This window comes from Zalophus californianus, chromosome 10 (assembly GCF_009762305.2).
Source record: "Zalophus californianus isolate mZalCal1 chromosome 10, mZalCal1.pri.v2, whole genome shotgun sequence".
Classification (NCBI taxonomy): domain Eukaryota; kingdom Metazoa; phylum Chordata; class Mammalia; order Carnivora; family Otariidae; genus Zalophus; species Zalophus californianus.
The window spans coordinates 50,544,343-50,562,511 of record NC_045604.1 but is presented as its reverse complement, the minus strand read 5'-3'; the positions used below and the strand labels follow the sequence as shown (position 1 = coordinate 50,562,511).

At 39.5% G+C, this 18,169-nt stretch overlaps 1 protein-coding gene across 1 annotated transcript in view; it reads left to right on the top strand.

Annotated features, from left to right (window-relative positions):
* The window catches only part of PAPPA2 (pappalysin 2), a 269,440-nt gene that overhangs the window by 214,455 nt on the left and 36,816 nt on the right, over nt 1–18,169 (top strand). Inside the window, exons 17-19 of the mRNA XM_027609924.2 lie at nt 3,948–4,116; nt 5,537–5,672; nt 7,638–7,747. Coding sequence (XP_027465725.2) covers nt 3,948–4,116; nt 5,537–5,672; nt 7,638–7,747 — 415 coding nt within the window. The remainder of the gene's footprint in view (nt 1–3,947; nt 4,117–5,536; nt 5,673–7,637; nt 7,748–18,169) is intronic.

The window sequence follows — 18,169 nt, the reverse complement described above, 5'->3', positions numbered from 1 at the left end:
CCATACTACCCAAAGAAATCTACAGATTCACTGCAATCCCTATTAAAATTCCAATGGTGTTTTTCACAGAACTAGAACAAACAGTTCTAAAATTTGTGGGGGCCAAAAGACTCTGAATAGCTGAAGTAATCTTGAGAAAGAAGAGCAAAGCTGGAGGTATCATGCTCCCTGATTTCAAACTATACTACAAAGCTATAATAATCAAAACAATATGGTGTTGTTATAACAGACATATCGATCAATGAAACAGAATAGAGAGTCCAGCAATAAACCCACACATATATGGACAGTTAATTTACAACAAAGGAGCCAAGAATATTCAATGGGGAAAGGGCAGTCTCTTCCATAAATGGTGTTGGGAAAAACTGGTCAACCACATGTAAAACAATGAAACTAGACCATTATCTTACACCCCACACAAAAATTGACCCCCAATGGATCAAAGATATGAATGTAAGGCCTGAAACAACAAAACTCATAGAAGAAAACATAGGAGGTAAACTCTTCAGCATTCGTCTTGGCATTGAATTTTTGGATTTGGTTCCAAAATCGAAGGCAACAAAACCAAAAATAAACAAGTGGGACTACATTAAACTAAAAAGCTTCACAGCAAAGGAAACCATCAACAAAATGAAAAGGCAACCTACTGAATGGGAGAAAATGTTTGCACATCATATAACCAATAAGGGGTTACTATCCAAAATATATAAAAAACTGAAACAACCCAATAGCAAAAAAAAAAAAAAAAAAAAAATTAAAAAATGGGCAGAGGATCTAAATAGACATTTTTCCAAAGAAGACATACAGATGGCCAACAGACACATGAAAAGATGTTCAAAATCACTAATTATCAGGTAAATGCAAATCCAAATGACAGGGAGATATCCTTTCAAACCTGTTAGAATGGCTATTATCAAAAAGACAAGAAATAAGTGTGGAAGAGGATGTGGAGAAAAGGGAACCCTGTATATTGTTGAGAATGTAAATTAGTGTAGTCACCATGGAAAACAGTATGGAGGATCGTCAAAAAATCAAGAATAGAACTATAATATGATCCAGTTATTCCATTTCTAGGTATTTATCCAAAAAATGAAAATAAAAACACTGACTTGAAAGGATATATGCACTCCTGTGTTCATTGCACCATTATTTACAATAGCCAAGATATAGAAATAACCAAGTGCCTATCAATGGATGAATGGATAAGGAAAATGTAGTGTATATACATGGTGGAATACTACTCAGCCATTAAAAGAAGGAAATCTTGCCATTTGTGACAACATGGATAGATCTTAAGGATATTAAGCTAAGCGAAGTAAGTCAGGGAAAGACAAATGCCATATATTTTACTTATACGTGGAATTAGAAAACCCAGAACAAATGAACAAATAAAACAAAACTCATGGATACAGAGAATAGGTGGATGGTTATCAGAGGGGAAAGGAGGTGGGAATAGATGAAATGGGTGAAGGAGGTCAATTGTGTGCTGAAAAATGGTAACGACTTATTGTGGTGATCACTTTGTAGTGTATGTAAATATCAAATTATCATGTTGAATATTTGAAACTAATGTTATATAATAATTTTGCCTCAATTAAAACTAACAAACATTCCTTCACTTATTTCTAAATGGAGACGGTTCAAATTATGTTAAGCTATTAAAATTTATTTAAATTATTTGATTTAAAAAATATTTATTTGAGAGAGAGAGAGCACAAGCAGGGGGAACAGGAGAGGGAGAAGCAGACTCCCCGCTGAGCTGGGAACCCGACAAAGGGCTTGATCCCAGGACTCTGAGATCATGACCTCAGCCAAAGGGAGGTGCTTTACTGACCGAGCCACCCAGGCACCCCTATTTAAATTACTTGAAATCAAATAAATGCATTCTGTGCTATAGGATCTAGGGCAGATTATTTCATATTTCTGAGTATATTTCTTTATCTTTGAAATAGGAATAGTAATACTACTTCATCAGGACTATTCTGATGATTCAGTTACCATGTGTAATGTGCTCTGCAATATGCCTAACACACTGTGAATTTTGGTTAAATTATTCAATCTGAAAGATACTTAACTAATGCCTAATGTAAGCCAGATATTATTTAGGAATTATTATGAGGAATTAAAAACAAGAATAAGACACAATCCTTGCCTTCAGGAAGTTTTCACCTTAGTGGAAAAGAGAGACATGTGCATGTTTATAAAACAATGTGATAAATATTTTACTAGTGTAACATTAGAATACTGGAGAAGTACACAGGAGGCATTGTATAATAATATGACAGTCATTAAAAGTTGTGGGCATATTTAAATTTAAAAAGAGCATCATGGCCCTGGAAAATAATAATTTAAGTCCACCATATGGTTGAGTGCATGGCCATGGAATTATTTCTGTTTCAGAATCAAAGCTCGTAACCAGGATTGCTCTGAATCAGAAGTGGATGCATTAAAACAGCAACATGGAAAGCACCTTCAAATTGGCAGTGAGTCAAGGGGAATGGAATGGAATTAACAGTATCAAGACCTAATTCTATTGACTTCTGTCTACCTCAAAGCAGTTTCTCTGGTTGGAGGCCATGTTCGTGCACAAGAAGGAAGAGCAATTCCTTCAGGACAGTGTTGAGTCATGCCTGCTTTGAGAACCTATGAGTGCTTTCCAAGGAAAAGATGGACTTGTGAACAAACAAAATGGCCATAGTAATCTCTAGAAAGATCCTTGCCTTTCTGAATTTCAGGCTAAGAGTCTCTGTTTTAAAAGAAAATCTATATGCTGCATCTTCTCCCCTCTCTGGAGAACTAAGATATATTGGCAACTTCATCAACTATATTACCATATGAACATTGATGATCCCCACATCACTTCTGGGTAGTCCCCTGTGTGATAACTTTTTTCTTTCCTTCATCCCACCTGGCATTTCCCAGTGCACTTAGGTGTGAGGCTTCTCCAAGATGAAAAGCTTAAATAAAACCCAGCTGTAAACAATCTAGACCCTGTGCTGATATTTATCAAGCTCTCTTGAGAGATTTATATCAAATATTACAAGCATACCTGGTTTTATTGTGTTTCTTTTTATTGTGCTTTGAAGATATTGCAGTTTTTTGGGGTTTTTTTTTTCTTTTTTTTTACAAATCAAAGGTCTGTGGCAATCCTGCACTGAGCAAGTCTGACGGTATTGTTTTTCCAACAGCACTTATTCACCTCATGTCTCTGTGTCATGTTTTGGTAATTCTCGCAGTATCTCAGACTTTTGCATTATTATTGTATTTGTTACGGTAATTTGTGATCAGCGATCTTTGATGTTATTATTGTAATCGTTTTGGGGTACCATGAGCCATATCCATATGACAGCAAACTTAATCGATAAACATTGTGTGTATTCTGACTGCTTCACTGACTCGCTGTTCCCCCGTCTCTCTCCCTGTCCTTGGGCCTCTATATTCCCCAAGAAACAACAAAACTGGAATTAGGCCAATTAATAATACTACAATGTTCTCTAAGTGTTTGAGTAAAAGAGTCATGTGTTTCTTGCTTTAAATCAAAATCTAGACATGATTAGGCTTTCATTGTTTGTTTCAGACATAATGCTATTGCACACTTAATAGACTACAGTATAGTTTAAACATAAGTTTTATATGCACTGGAGACCAAAAAATTCATTTGACTCGCTTTATTGCGAGATCTCCCATTGTAGTGGTCTGGAACTGAACCTGCAATATCTCCAAGGTATGCTTATACCATACAATAGCTGTTGTTATCACTGCTAAGTGTCCACTATTTTTACTTCCATGACTTAAAAATTAGACTGGTGAGGTAGGACCTTTAGTTAACAAGAACCAACTGCTCCTGCCTATTTGCTAATCCTTATCCCATATTACTGAGAACGCAGTCTTCTACCGTGACCTCCTTGAGGGAGTCTAATGGGCTATTTTGTTTCATGTCTCATCAGCAATTTCCTGAAGATACAGTGCCTGGAGGGTGGAATCTGGGAGCAAGGCAGCTGCGTCCCAGTGGTGTGTGAGCCCCCTTCTCCTGTCTTTGAAGGCATGTATGAATGTACCAATGGCTTTGAGCTCAACAGCCAGTGTATGCTCAACTGTAACCAGGAAAATGGAAGGGTAAGATGACTTGGTTTTGGATCAGGCTCTGCTCTAATCTTGATGACCAGTCCAAGAATGTTGACTAGAAATGATCTAAGTGAATCCCAATAGGCAGGGCCTTACTAAGTTGGGATTCTAAGCAGCAGTGTTGATATTATTCGATAGAAAATTCAGAAGATAACCACGTTTTTGGAATAGTTTCTCCTGAGTTTAGAACTTCCTCTTGGATAAAAGGTTTTAAAAACCTGACAGTGTGGGTACCTGGGTAAATTCCAAAAAATGCTGGGCTTTTGCTTTGGCAATGTGATTTCCTCCCATGTATGGCCACTGACCTAACCTGGCTCTGAAAGCTGGTATCATATTTTTCAATAGAACAGAGTTCTGAACAGAAACACAAATTTCTCAGCAAAGGCAAAGCTGAAAGCACTATCTGACTACCATTCTTCCTAGGATTTTGGCACAAGAGGTCTCAAATGAAAACCACAGTCTTATCGTGGTTATGTGATGAAAATAAGTTTTAGTTTTGACTCTTTTCAAGTACCACACACATACACACACGAAACAGGAAGTTAAGCAGACTTCCTAGGCAGAGATCAATGACCTTGACTGCTCTCCTGGCACATGTCTGTCTCAGTGTCCAGCACTCCAAGGTAAGCACTGCTGGACAGATGTGAAAAGAATATGCCATGAAATGAGACTCCTGAGAAATCAAACACATCCGTTTGCACTGATTGCTTAAGGCCTCAAGGAGTTGGCCCTGGATGAAGGGAGAGTTATCTACAATTCTAAAATCTTGCTTTCTTGGGTTTTGTGAGTTAGTGCTATTTTCTCTGTGATCTGAATATAGTATACTTTGTGATTATTGGGGGTGTGGAGCCAAGAGTCACACAAACCAGCACACATATGGAGAAAGGAAATAAAACTTTGGTGAGATCAAAAGAAACTATGATGTGTCCATTCAAGCAGAAAGGCAAAAATACCTTTGGAAAAATTATGAATTGGTTTCACTGGATCACACTCCTCTTGAAAAAAAAATCTGACATTTGCTACAAGCAGCGTTTGTGTGATAGTATGGATGAATCCATGCAAAACAACACCATCTGTGAAAAAAATTCCAAAAATATCTCCGAATATGTGGGCTACAGTTAACAGCTCACTGAATCCTTATATACAAAGGAAAACACATTGTTAATAAATTTCATTAATGACAAAATTGTCCATGGTTTCTTCACATCCAAACAGCAAAAATTGTCTTGACTTTTCTTATTTTTTAATTTTATTTTTTGGTCAGTAACAACATGGTTTATTATTTCACTAGTATCTTTTAGTCCAGGTTCTAAAAGTTGGAGAACACTACCATTTCATCAGACCACTTTTTTCCCTGGCCTAAATGAAGTTAACAAAACAAGAATGGAAATGTTTACTTTTGATATTTTAGCGTCCCATTCTCTGCACTAAGGAGGGACTGTGGACTGAGGAGTTCAAGTTGTGTGAGAACCTACAAGGGGAGTGCCCACCACCCCCCTCGGAGCTGAATTTTGTGGAGTACAAGTGTGAACAGGGATATGGAATTGGTAAGTTTGGGAAGAGATGGTGAATTCTGCTCCCAAGTAATCCTTTTATTAAGCCTGGCTGGAGTTTGAGTCAGATCCATTGTTCTCCCTGAGGAGTAGATGGAAATGCAAGTTGACTTTTAGCTGGTTCAGTAAAAATAAAATTTATGGCAAACTCCTTTTTACCCTTCCACATGCATGTAACATTGGTGTGGCTGCTGAGCTATTTGTGGAGGGTCTGGTCATGTTCCCCACTCACTGCAGGCAGAAAATGGATTTATTTGTAGCAGGAGTTGAGTTGTAGTTCAAGAGGAAAGGTAGGAATGTGTAGCCATACACTATGCATGTGCTCGCCCCTTCTCCATTCTTTCTGCAGTTGTTACTGGAGCAGAGAGTTCCTGAAAGGGATGATTTGAGATTGCATTTGCTTGCATTGCTTTTCAGCCATTCTTTCTCCAGAATGAGAAGACCAGACTCCAGAACCTATAGGCAAATTCTTAATCAAGTAATGGCAACTAAGGGTCTCTTTGGTCAGAGCTGATTTATAGTGATGTTGATTCAATTTTGCCCTGTCTGGACCTAAGCATCATAGAAAAGAGATGCTTTTTGTGGAAAACCTTGTAAGATTAACCCTGAGTTCTGAACTGCATAAGCAAGGAGTAATATTTTTTTTACGATTTTATTTACTTATTTATTTATTTATTTTAGAGAGAAAGAGAGAGAGGGCACACATGAGCAGAGGGGGGCAGAGGGAAAGGGAGAGGCAGAGACTCTCAAGCAGACTCTGCACCAAGCACAGAGCCCAACATGGGGCTTGATCTCATGACCCCGAGATCATGACCTGAGCCAAAACCAAGAGTTGGATGCTTAACCAACTGAGACACGCAGGTGCCCCAAGCAAGGAGTAATTTTATGTCACTGTAACTGTATAATGCCAGTGGGCATACTTTGAGTGAATGAGAAAGCTCATTAGTTTCAGAGATGGTTCTCTACCATCTTTAGGTTGCTCTTTGCCCCAAGATATCTCATGGTCAGGCATGGAGTAGTGGGGAGCTCAGACTGGGCCTTTTGAATGGTGTTTCATGAGTGAAGTCTCATCTCCCTACTCTCGAATTTCTGCATTAAAATGTCATGCACTCACATATATAGAGCTCTTAAGAGTCATTTAGCATTTTGAGTTATTTCACAAGTTTGCAAAAAACATAGACATAGAGACAGTGAGAGCTAAAAAGAAGCTTGGAGATGAACAAATCTATAGATGAGGAAACAGAGAACCCTGGGAGCGTGTCATCTTTGAATAGAGTTTTAGAAAACACTTGGGCCCCACATACAAGGGAACGGAGCAAGATGTTCCTTCAGGAGGCTAACACATGATCAGAGTCTCTGCTTCTAATTTCCTGTTGCTTCCTCTTTTAATCATATAGGTTTCTTGGCTGACAGCATAATAATCTTCACTGGAGAAACAGACATTATAAATCTGCCTTCATAATTTCTGGGCCATTTTTTTCCCCAGCTAGTAAATTTCTTAGGTAGTGGCTGCTATAATTATACGCCTTCCAGAGATCATATAAGCAGGAATGATATTAAATGTACTTAAAAGGCATCAGCCCATCAGCTTAGTCTTTGGCTGGCCAGAGTCCTAGAGTGGGGTCTTGGGGGTCTGCAGGGCCAGGAGTTAAACTTTTAATGGCTGGATCATGCAGAGATTCAGAGATTCCAGAGAAGGGGCTATACTGGACCAGAAAGAAGAGTGGGCATTTTGTCAAGGGGAGTTAACTTGGGGCAGTGGCTCTTTAGCAATTAGTGTAGAAGTATCCCTACAGGTGCATAGTAGATGAATATCAGCCCTGCCTATAACCATGATAATGTGGTGACCCATAACGTAGAAAATAATTGCTCTTAAAAAATCAAAGCTATTGATTCCAGAATGAAAAAGACAGAGATCTAAGAAGTTCAAGTCTCTGCTATAAATTTCTGTTCCTCCAGGTGCAGTGTGTTCCCCATCGTGCGTAATTCCCCCTAGTGATCCTGTAATTCTGCCTGAGAACATCACTGCTGACACTCTGGAGCACTGGATGGAACCTGTCAAAGTCCAGGTGAGGAAAGGGACATTTTTTATGTGCCAAGGATGTAAGACTACTGGGGGGAAATTCTCAACTGACAGCATATTCCCTGGAGTAATTTCCGAGGCTTTCAAAGCATCCTTAAAGCAAACAACCACATAGATCATTCCTAGAGAGAAGAATTAAAAATCAGGAAGAGAAAAGAGGAAACTTGAGAAAAAAATGGCCCCTAGCCAAAGGACAGTTTAAAAGATAATCAAGAATGAGGACTTGGAGACATAAAGAATGATAATTCAGAAAGGAAATGGGAAGAGAAGATTACTACTAATGAAAAATAGGACGGGAAAACTTAGAAGCCAAAGAAATGAAGAAAGTTGAAAGAAGGACGGAGAGGGAAAGATAGTTTGGAAAAGATGAAGATAAAACTGAAAACAGGGAAAGAGTGACCAAAGGGAGTAAGAGAGAGCTGCCTTTCCTGCCCACCCTTTCTGAACCCTGAGATCTTCTCCCCAGGCTCCATGGAATCCAGTCGGTTGTGGGCAAGACCCACTACATTGACAGCCTCTTCTCTGGGCTCTCCTTTTGTTCACATTCTCGGTTGAAACCCTGAGGACTCCTCTCCCTGCTTTCTCTCTCCCTTGGGCCCAGGAGAGGGGCACCTGCCCTCCTGTCTCCTCATTGACACTTCCAAACTATTCTCCCTGTCTCCTCCCTGGAGTCCCCCACATTTGAATCTAATGCCAACAAAACCAACTTCATCTTCTGTCATCTTCTTACCTTCAGGTCACCCCCTCCCCTTATTTCTTAAACACTTTAGCTCCTGGGTCATGGTCGCATATACTGACACTCCCGCAGGACTCATTGATTTCAATTTCTACACACTTGACCCTTCCGAAACCTGGATTCTCAGTTCCATGGCCTCCTTTCCTCCAGTGATCACATTTACCTTTCTGACTTCATTCCTTATATGCTTTCCTTGGCTCACTCTAATCTTGTCACAATGGCTTCTTGGCTGATTCTTAGACATGCCAGCAACACTCCCACCACAGACCTTTGCTCTGTGGTTCCCTCTGCCTAGAATGCTCTTCTCCCAGGTTTCCTCAGGTCTTGCTCCTTGGCTTTCTTTAGAATTTTACTCAAATGTCAGGGCCCTCTTTGACTGTTTATCTAAAATACTAACTCCCCTAAAACTTTCTGTCCCCCTTTCCCATTTTTATTTTTTCTCCTTATGACTTACCATTACCAGGTATATCATATACTTTACTTATTTATCTTATTTAGTATCCTTTTCTGCTGCTAGAATTAAAAGCCCCCGGGGGGAATATTGTCTGTTCCATTCACTACTGTATCTCCTGATCCTAGAACAGTGCCTAGTAGGCAGAAATTGCTCAATAAATATTTGAGAGGTAAATAAATGAAAATGAGGAAGAGAAGGCTATACAAGATCTGGACGGAGAAGATCTTGTGCTAAATTAGTTATTTCTCCTTAGAGTGGGAAGGGTGGGAATAACACAGAGCCTGGGAGCTTGGTTGCTTTATGAGACTCTCTAACTAAGAAAATCCTTGGAAGGCTGTTCTCATAGATTCACCAAGAGATGGAGTCTAGAGATGTTCCACATTTCATTTGGAAACCATCCTCAGATTGCTTCTTTTTCCTCACAGGCTAATTGTGCTGTATTATCAGCAGGGATTTGTGTCAAAGCAGGAGGATCAGAAAAACTACTCCAAGTACGATTCAGGAGAGGGGGTTGGGGGTAGCATACCCCTATTAATTCAGTCAGTTATTCATTGAACAAACATTTGTTGGGACTTACTATGTGCCCTGGAACTGGGCTAAGTGCTGGGAATATGGAAATGAGAAAATGATAGTCCTTCTATTTATGAGACTTGTAATCTGGCCATAAAAACATTTATAATAAAGCAACACGGGAAGTGGTTTGGTTGTGGTAGAAGTGCTGTGGGAACACCCAGGAGGAAGCAACTAATTCTTCTGCTCAGGAGCTTCAAGAATGATCAAATGACCAGGAGGCTTTTCCTCTGGGTCATAGACTATGATCACGAGGAATGTTCTAGAGGGTTAGGAATGGCAAGACGTTCTCTGTGGCTGAAACCACAGTATGTATGGTGGTAAGGGAGAGGGAAGATGGGTACTAGAAGGATGAGATAGGGGAGAGGCAGGTGGGCGAGATCCCGCAGGGCAGGCCACGCCCCTCCTAGGATGTAGAACCTAAGGAGGACACTGAGCAGAGAGGAGCAAACCAGGAGCCTGAGGGCAGCGTGAAGACTGGATTTGGGTGGGAAGGAGAAAGCCAGAGAAACACCTTGCCTGGTTCCCCCATCCCTGGCCTTTCTGGAGTTTCTGTCCCACTTCCCATAGTCTGCTGTGAAGGTCTAGCTGGAATTACAGCGCCCAGAGGAAGAGCTCTGGAAGAGCTCCTGCCTCCTGTTTCATGGAGTGCCAGATGGTCTCGACCTTTTCCTTCAGTCCCTTAAATTCAGCTTCCCCTGGGAAAAGACTTCTCTTTCTCCATTAGTAGCTGAAAGGGGAAAGGCTTAGGATATTTCAGACCCTTTTCTTCCTCTTGAGAGATAAACTGCTTAAGGAACTCTTCTCCACCCACTTCCCCGTAAAGGCTGCCAGTGGGTACAGTCGGTGGATGTAGGGTTTGGGAGGCCAGAGTACAAGCCTTCCAGTGATTGGGGTCTCCCACTTCTGCTTTCCAAGTGGAACATTCAAAGAAGAGCAGTTCAGTTGTCTCCATGAAGAGAGCAGGTATACCAACGACAGAGGCATGACTGTTTCCAAGCTAGAAAACAATATTCTCTATTTTCTGAAAGCCTCCTTTTTCTGAACTCTCCTTCAAGGGAGTCATTATTATTTATTTACCCTTATTCCATAACTTTTACTTTACATTTATATTCCTAGTGACTTTTCCAGTGCTAGGAACCTCGTAGGTGTCTTATAAACATTGGTTGAGTGGGCAAAGAAATTATAGCACCATTTTCTACTTTGGAAGGAAATGTCCACTTCCTCGTCAAACTGGGCCATTTCGGCGGCTCTGTGCAACTGTGTAATCATGTCCTTGTCATTTTCAAGTTGCCCACCCCAGAGAAAAAATGCAGAGCACTTTTTACTCCTTAAGCCAAAAATCAAGTGTTGTTGTTTGTATCATTGCATGTGTCATGATCATGGTCTAGTCAGTAAATCCAGGTTTTGAAACAGGTTATCCAGGCATGATTTTGAGGACAATAGCATCAGAGAAATGTTGTAGACCTTAGAATAAAAAATGTATTGTTAAAAAACCTGAGTTTTCACTCATAATCTCTATTATCCATCAGGCGCATAATTTTAGGCAATTTTACTGTTCTGTGCCTCCATTTCCTCATCTGTAAAATAGACATACTACCTATATCATAAGGTTAACATGAGTATCAGATGAGAAACATGGATAGAAATTAACTCTGTGCTTGATGAGGAACAATCTTTCTTGATTAGTTGCCATTCTTACTAGAGACAGGTTGCTTTTCCTCACCTCTGCCTGCTCTTCCCATCTGCAATGATACTGCCCTTCTTTGTGATTTGGGGGTACCACTAGACTGATCATAATTTGCATATTTTTAGAGGCACTAAATAGATTTGTGTCCTATTTCTGTGTGAAAACAAAGTGAAGTAATTAGCTCCTTCTCATAATGTGGAGGAAGAATTGAGATAACTAAAAATGAGCCTCATCCTTACTTTGCAAGAGTAATTGTTCCTGAGAAAACACCCAAAGGTCAGAATTTTAAAAGTTGAATACATAATCGATAACATAACCCAAATCAAGATTCTTTTTGCCAAAAGAAAGCCCAGTGTTAATCCAGTAGTTAACATGAATTATCATAGAGTGTCCAAAGAAGCTGTCATCTATGCATCTCTCAACAATTTCATAGATATAATGCAATAAAGGAGCATTGCTTACAAAAAAAGCTTACATGGGATGGTTTGTTTTTAGGAAATCAAAACTTTATTATAACATACAACAAGAGAAAGAAGTCAATGGAAGCAATTGGAATGGTGATGAGCTTATTCTTGTGTTCCCAGGTTCTCAGAGATAAGATTACACACCAGCCATAGACGATTTCATGATGTCTGCTATTTTGTGGCACCCAGCAGCTCCTGAGCAGTGGGAAATCTAACCTTGTCCTCATAAATAAGAGGAAATGCCTTATAAACCAAAGCAGTTGTGTTAAATGAATCTCTTCACAGAGTAAAATCCTTATAACTTACATCGATTTGTCTTGGGGGTTGTTCCATATATATACTCAATCTTAAATTTTGGTGTCCTTAAGAATCACTTGGGCAGTTTGTAAGAGGGACAGAGCTGGGTTCTACCCTTCAGAGAGGCTGGCGAGGCCATGAAGCATACCCAGTCATTCCGCGGTAATGTTTTGAGAGACACTGCTATTACAAAATAAAATATTGGCAACATAAATATTTTAAGTACAAGCATGTCTTATTTGGAGCCTGGCTCCTTTGTTTAGTAAATGGTCATCTCCTTATTTCGTGCAAATCCCTATCTCCCATACTTCAAATACCTTTATATCTGGCAAGACTACAGAGCAAATGAATTCAGTTGCATCACTTTCTCTAGTCTGCTTCCAATGACTTCATTCTTTGTAATAAAAATGATATCTTACAGTTGGATAACACTTTATTGTTTTCAAAGTTGTATATATAAAAATACATATATTTTTATATATTTATAATTTCATTTTAATCTTATCAGAAACCAATAAACTAGGAAAGCAGGATTTTATTATCCTTATTTTTACCAATAAAGTTGATGTTGGATGATCTGTCCAAGCTCACACAGCTAACGAGAAGTGGAGAAAGAAGTGCAATCAACTTGTCTGATCCCAAGTCCAGTGTGATCTCCCCTGAATCACCCCATTTGCCATAGTTGTTTCTTTCCCCTGCAGTGTGTATTGGGATTAGTTTGCTCACCAAATAGAAAAGAAGCCACTCCTCTCAATTATAAGAACCCCCTCATTCCTACACTTCTCTTTTTTCCTTCCTTATTCTTTCCTTCCTTGCTTGCTTCCTTCCTTCCTTCTCTAACAAAAATAATTTAGAGAGACAGTTTTCTATAATTCTACCTTTCCTTATTGTGAAAGAGATTGTTTTTAAAGAACATTCAAGTATACTTTTGAGATGCCCACAAAGTTGATTTGCCTTCCTCCAGGGGTTCTGCTGGTTTTTATTCCTGCAAATGATAACTGGCTTCTAGAATAATATACTTTCCATTAAAGGAAGAATTTCTGAGGACTCAGGTAACCTTGGGTTTTGATGTAAAACAACTCAAAGTAGCAACTGGCATAAAGAAGAGTGAGCGTTCAAATACTTACCCTTCGGTGTCCTCTGTCTATTCATCAGCAAAGGGTGACCATAATATTATCTATCTTGCAGTGCTGTTGTAAAAATAAAAAATAACACTTCGGAAATGTCTTACACAGTTTTTAGCATATAGTTCTGAAATGAGTAAAAATGAAATTTCAGTTGATTTCATACAAATCTTACCTCTGGCAGTTTCCCTCCTCTCTGAACAGGTATCACCAGTTATCGCTATGAAAGAGAAAGCATCATTCTCTAAGTTCTATACTTTGCTTATTGGTATGCCCCCGTGTGTGTAGACAGAAACATGTAGTTCATTTGTTTCTTTTTTCTGTCCCTTTTACAAATGGGGCTGGGAAGGGAATTAATGGCCATTCAGTGTTTCCTATTTGAACACTGACTAAAGAAGGAACTTCTAACAGCTTCGGTTGCGAGACTGAGAGTACAGGTTCAAATGACTATTATTTCTAATGACTCAAGGGCCTGCTGGCTGTGGGAGACAAGAGGTAAGGATTTGAAATGCTCAGATGGACTTGCTGGGCCTTTTGTTTTTATAATGGTGTCTTCCTCTTTTACCTGCTATACACAGAGATCTAGACTTTTCTACGGTGATGACATTTGCAGAGAAATACCTGGCAGAAAGAGAGGACACCAAACAAAAGGGTTTCTTGGCAGTCAAATAAAGGCCTGCCAGTCAAGGTGACTGAGCAGTGGAATCTGGCAGTTGGGATGCAGGAGACAGCCAAGTGCCCAGTCAGTACCACTGCTCACACCCAGAAATAAGAGCTTTTGCTCCAGAACCTCCCACACCTCTCTGGCAGTGCCTAGACACCCGATGGTCTGGGGAGCCCGAGCTGAGGGTGTGGGAGGAGTTCCCCTTCCAAATTTTGCTGGGAGCACTTTGTGCTTTTCTCATCCCTGTATTTCCTCATCTTCATTCTTTTCTTCCTTTTTCTTCTTTTCTGTCATTCTACCTCTAAACTGGAAGATTCTTGAGGGTAGGAATGATGTCTTATTTTCATCCCCAGATCTCCTCAGCTTATGACTCATTTCGTCCCTTGCTCAGAACAGGGTTGCCATGTGAAACTAGAGCCTATAGAAGGGAGTAGCTCCTGCCTCCACAGAGCTCTTTCCCAAGGCAAACCTTTCAATTTTTCCAAAGGCCTATGTAAGGTTGAATTTTTATGACTGTCCTTAACCACTGTGTTGAGAGGGTGTTTTATTATATTTTGAGATTTACCACTTAAAATGGGAAAATTAACATTTTGACTTATGCTGGAAAGAAGTGGTCCTTCAAGAATCTGATTTCATGGGGAGATGATTTTTTTTATACATAATGTGGCAATTGTTTGCATGTAAATGATTTTTTCTAAATTATACTTGAAAGTGTTCCGTTCTGAAGTACAAAAGCATCCATCATAACATCTCATTTCCTCTATTAGTTTGCTTCATAACTTCATTTTTCACAGACCGAACAATGCTTCTCTTTTCTTTTTTTAGTATATCACAATTAGGAATTAGTGAAGTCCAAACTAATGAGATTTTCCTGTGGTTCCACATGTGAGGTTTGTAAAGATGCTCAACACTGCAAGGAATCCCTCCCTCGACTCCCCAGCTCTCCACTAGAATTGTTCAGTCAAAACAAGTCTTGTAATTTCTGACTTTGTTTTCCCAAATTGGTCCCCAAAGGATTAATAATTCCTTACGCAAAAACAAAATGTTTTAAGAGGAAGAGAGAAGCAGGAAGAGAAAAAGAAGACAGTGCCCCCCAGGAGTCATAGTGTCTGACTAGCTGGTCTCACCCTCCCATCTGTTTTCTCATCTCCTCATCCTCCGGAGTGTCCTCTTGATGGGCACAGTTGTGTAACAGCTCCAGTGACACTTGCCACACAGACATCAGTGGGAGAACAAATCCCTCAGACATGAGTCATGAAAAAACCTTCTTTTTCATCAGTTTCAAGTATGGAAGTGTCTGCTTTTGGTTTGAATAAGTCTCAAGGCATCGAGTCCAAGACCATCTTGGAGGATGGGGGGAGAAGAACTGAAAAGCAAACTGCAGGGTAATGTGTGACTGTCCAAATAAATATGCAAAAACAATGCTGTATTGTATTTAGGGTTGCATACATATGTAGTAATAAGGAAATTGTCACAAACCTGGGCAGCTGCAGAATTTTGTAGTCTGTTGTGATTAGCAGCCCATTCTGTCAAGTAACTATTCCTGATTAAAAAAACAATTGAGCAATTCTGTGTTAGACCTTAGTGTTGGCTAACCATCAGTCTTGTGACCTTTAGGGAGACATTTAACCAAGCAATAGGCTTCAGTTGCCTTATGCCCTCCCTTCCTCCCTCCCTTCCTTCTCCCTCTCTCTCTCTGTCTCTTTCCCCCTTCCATCTTCCTTTTGTTCTTCCCTTTTTCCCTTGTACTTTTAAAAAATTTTAAAATGGCCCAACCAAGAGGAAATCTTTAAACTGGTTTTCTCATGAATGCTTTCCTTTTGGAAAGTTCAAAACAAATCTTTTTTCACAATCAATTCACCTGCAAAGTGGCTTGCTAATAGTATAATACCAATAGTTACAATCATATAAAAATGTATAGGAATAATGATTTAAAAATTCAGAATAGTTGTTGCCTACCAGTAGGGAGGAAGGAAGGAGAATGAGGTTGGAGGGGTACGTATAGGGGACGTTAATTGAATCTCTAGTGACTTAAATTCTGGAAGCAGATACATCAAATTGTTAAGATTTGATAAAGCTGGACAGAGGATATAAGGTGGTTCTTTCAATTATTTCCTATAGCTTTTCAAATGTAATATATACTATCCTAATTTGTCAAAAATATTCCAGAAAATAAGAAAATCATAGTGAATTCTTAAAAGATAAGTTGAGGCTTATTACAATTTTTTTTTCAAACCAAAAGGAAACTTTATTTACTCTTTTTAAAGCAGTCTAGTTTAAAAACAAGAGGTGAGGCTTATTACAATTTTTAAGAGCCTATTGGAACAAAACTCTCTTTAAGTCAGGCAGTGTCAAACCAGAAGTGGTTAGGGGTGCTCCACCAAGAGCTCAGGAAAGACTCTATGGTAGAGCAAAAAACAGAAGGAAAGTAAGGATACTTTTGATTGGCTGTAGCTTAAAGCCTAGTTGGCTCTTTGTGATTGGTTGTCCATAGTTTTCAGTTTCATAACCTTGAAGCATTCACAGGCTTAGATGTTGGGTTGCCTAAGTAGGCCACCATGGATCAGAGCCACCTCAGGCTGATGACCTCCTTGTTGAATTAATTCAACTAATCTCACCAGTAGCTAGCCCTTCTCATTGCTTTTCTTCCCGTTTCACTCCCCTCTTTCACCTCACCACCACAAACCAGCCCACAAAATTTAGGGCCTGAAACACATTTGAAATTCTCCTCCAGTTTTGATCAATAAGTAGTAGTTCAATTAATGACATAAGCATATCTTTTCTTATGGGATGAATGACATTCACAGGCTAGAAGGTAGTCAAGAATCCTGGAGCTCTTGGGCACCTGGGTGGCTCAGTTGTTAAGCGCCTGCCTTCGGCTCAGGTCATAATCCCAGGGTCCTGGGATCGAGCCCCACATCGGGCTCCCTGCTCTGTGGGAAGCCTGCTTCTCCCTCTCCCACTCCCCCTGCTTGTGTTCCCTCTCTCGCTGTGCCTCTCTCTGTCAAATAAATAAATAAAATCTTTAAAAAAAAAAAAGAATCCTGGAGCTCTAACATCACATTTAGTGGTTGACAAATGCTTGAAGAACATCATCTCCAAGTCACTGAGATAAGATATATGAGTGGGAGACAGTCCCTAGTCTCAAGGATTTTGCAATCTAGGAAGGCATATTACCCAGGTACCAGAAGCTATTGCAATTTTATAGAGATTAAGGAAGGTTGCCAGTTTGAATTCATCTCATGTCTGAATTATAGAACATTAAGGAATCATTGAGATGGGTATTCTCAATTCTTCTATCATGAATTTATTCTACAGATACAGTTGCCCATGAATGAAATGATTTATGCATAGCACTGTTTGTTGGAGCAAAAGACTGTTAATAACCTAAATATCCATCAGTATGGGTCTGGTTAAGTAAATGAGGGTTCATACATGCAAAGAAATACTATGCAATCAATAGGATGCAATACTCCAGATAACATAAAATGAACAGAACCCCAAGAAAACCCTGTGAAGCGAAATAAAGACAAGCAAGAAAACAACAACAGACCAAAGTACAAAATAAAATTATGGTATCTTATAATTTGTATGTGGAAATAGTTTCATATGTATATGTATGCATTGCATAGAATATCTCTGCAATGATACAAAATACAGAAAATCAAATGGAGGAACTTGGGTGGTTGGGGGTCAGGAGTAGGAAGGAGATTGTGCACCCTTCAAACCTTTTATATTCTGTGAATTTGTATTACATGGTGATAAAATTATATAAATATACAAAGATAGAAAAGATCAGTTGGAGATGAGATGATAGGACAAAAAAGTGAAGAAACCGAATCAAAAGTAAAAACAGACTCTTCCTTTCTTTCTTTCCCCCTTTGCAGTATATCCTTAGAATTTCTAAAGTGTTAACAAACCCACACTCCTACATTTATGAAAGAGGTGGATGGGATAGAAGGTTTAGAAGGCATAAGAGAAGCTGGTACAGTCAGTTTAGAATGTTCTGGAGAGTTCTGGCCATGGGCATCATGTGAGGGTGCCAAGGCTAAGTATCCCCTTATTATGTGGAAGAATTGACCTCTCTGAGGGCAGCAACTAGATTTGTGGATCTTCAGACCCCTCTTGCTGACTGGGGAATCTGGCTCATAGTGCCTGTACCTGTATACATTTGAATGTCTGACTGATAAGGATGGGGAATGGGGATCCTTAGAGAATGTAGTGCCTTGAAAAGGAATAAGATTGCTATGTATTCACATCTCAAGGGTAAAACTTCCTGTTTTATGCTATTATCATTATCTGGTGACAACAAGGAAGCATAAAATGTTGATATTTTAAATAATAGAAGTCAGGACCATTGCTAGCTAAATAGACTTCCGTTGATACTGGTTTTAAAACATAAACAAGAG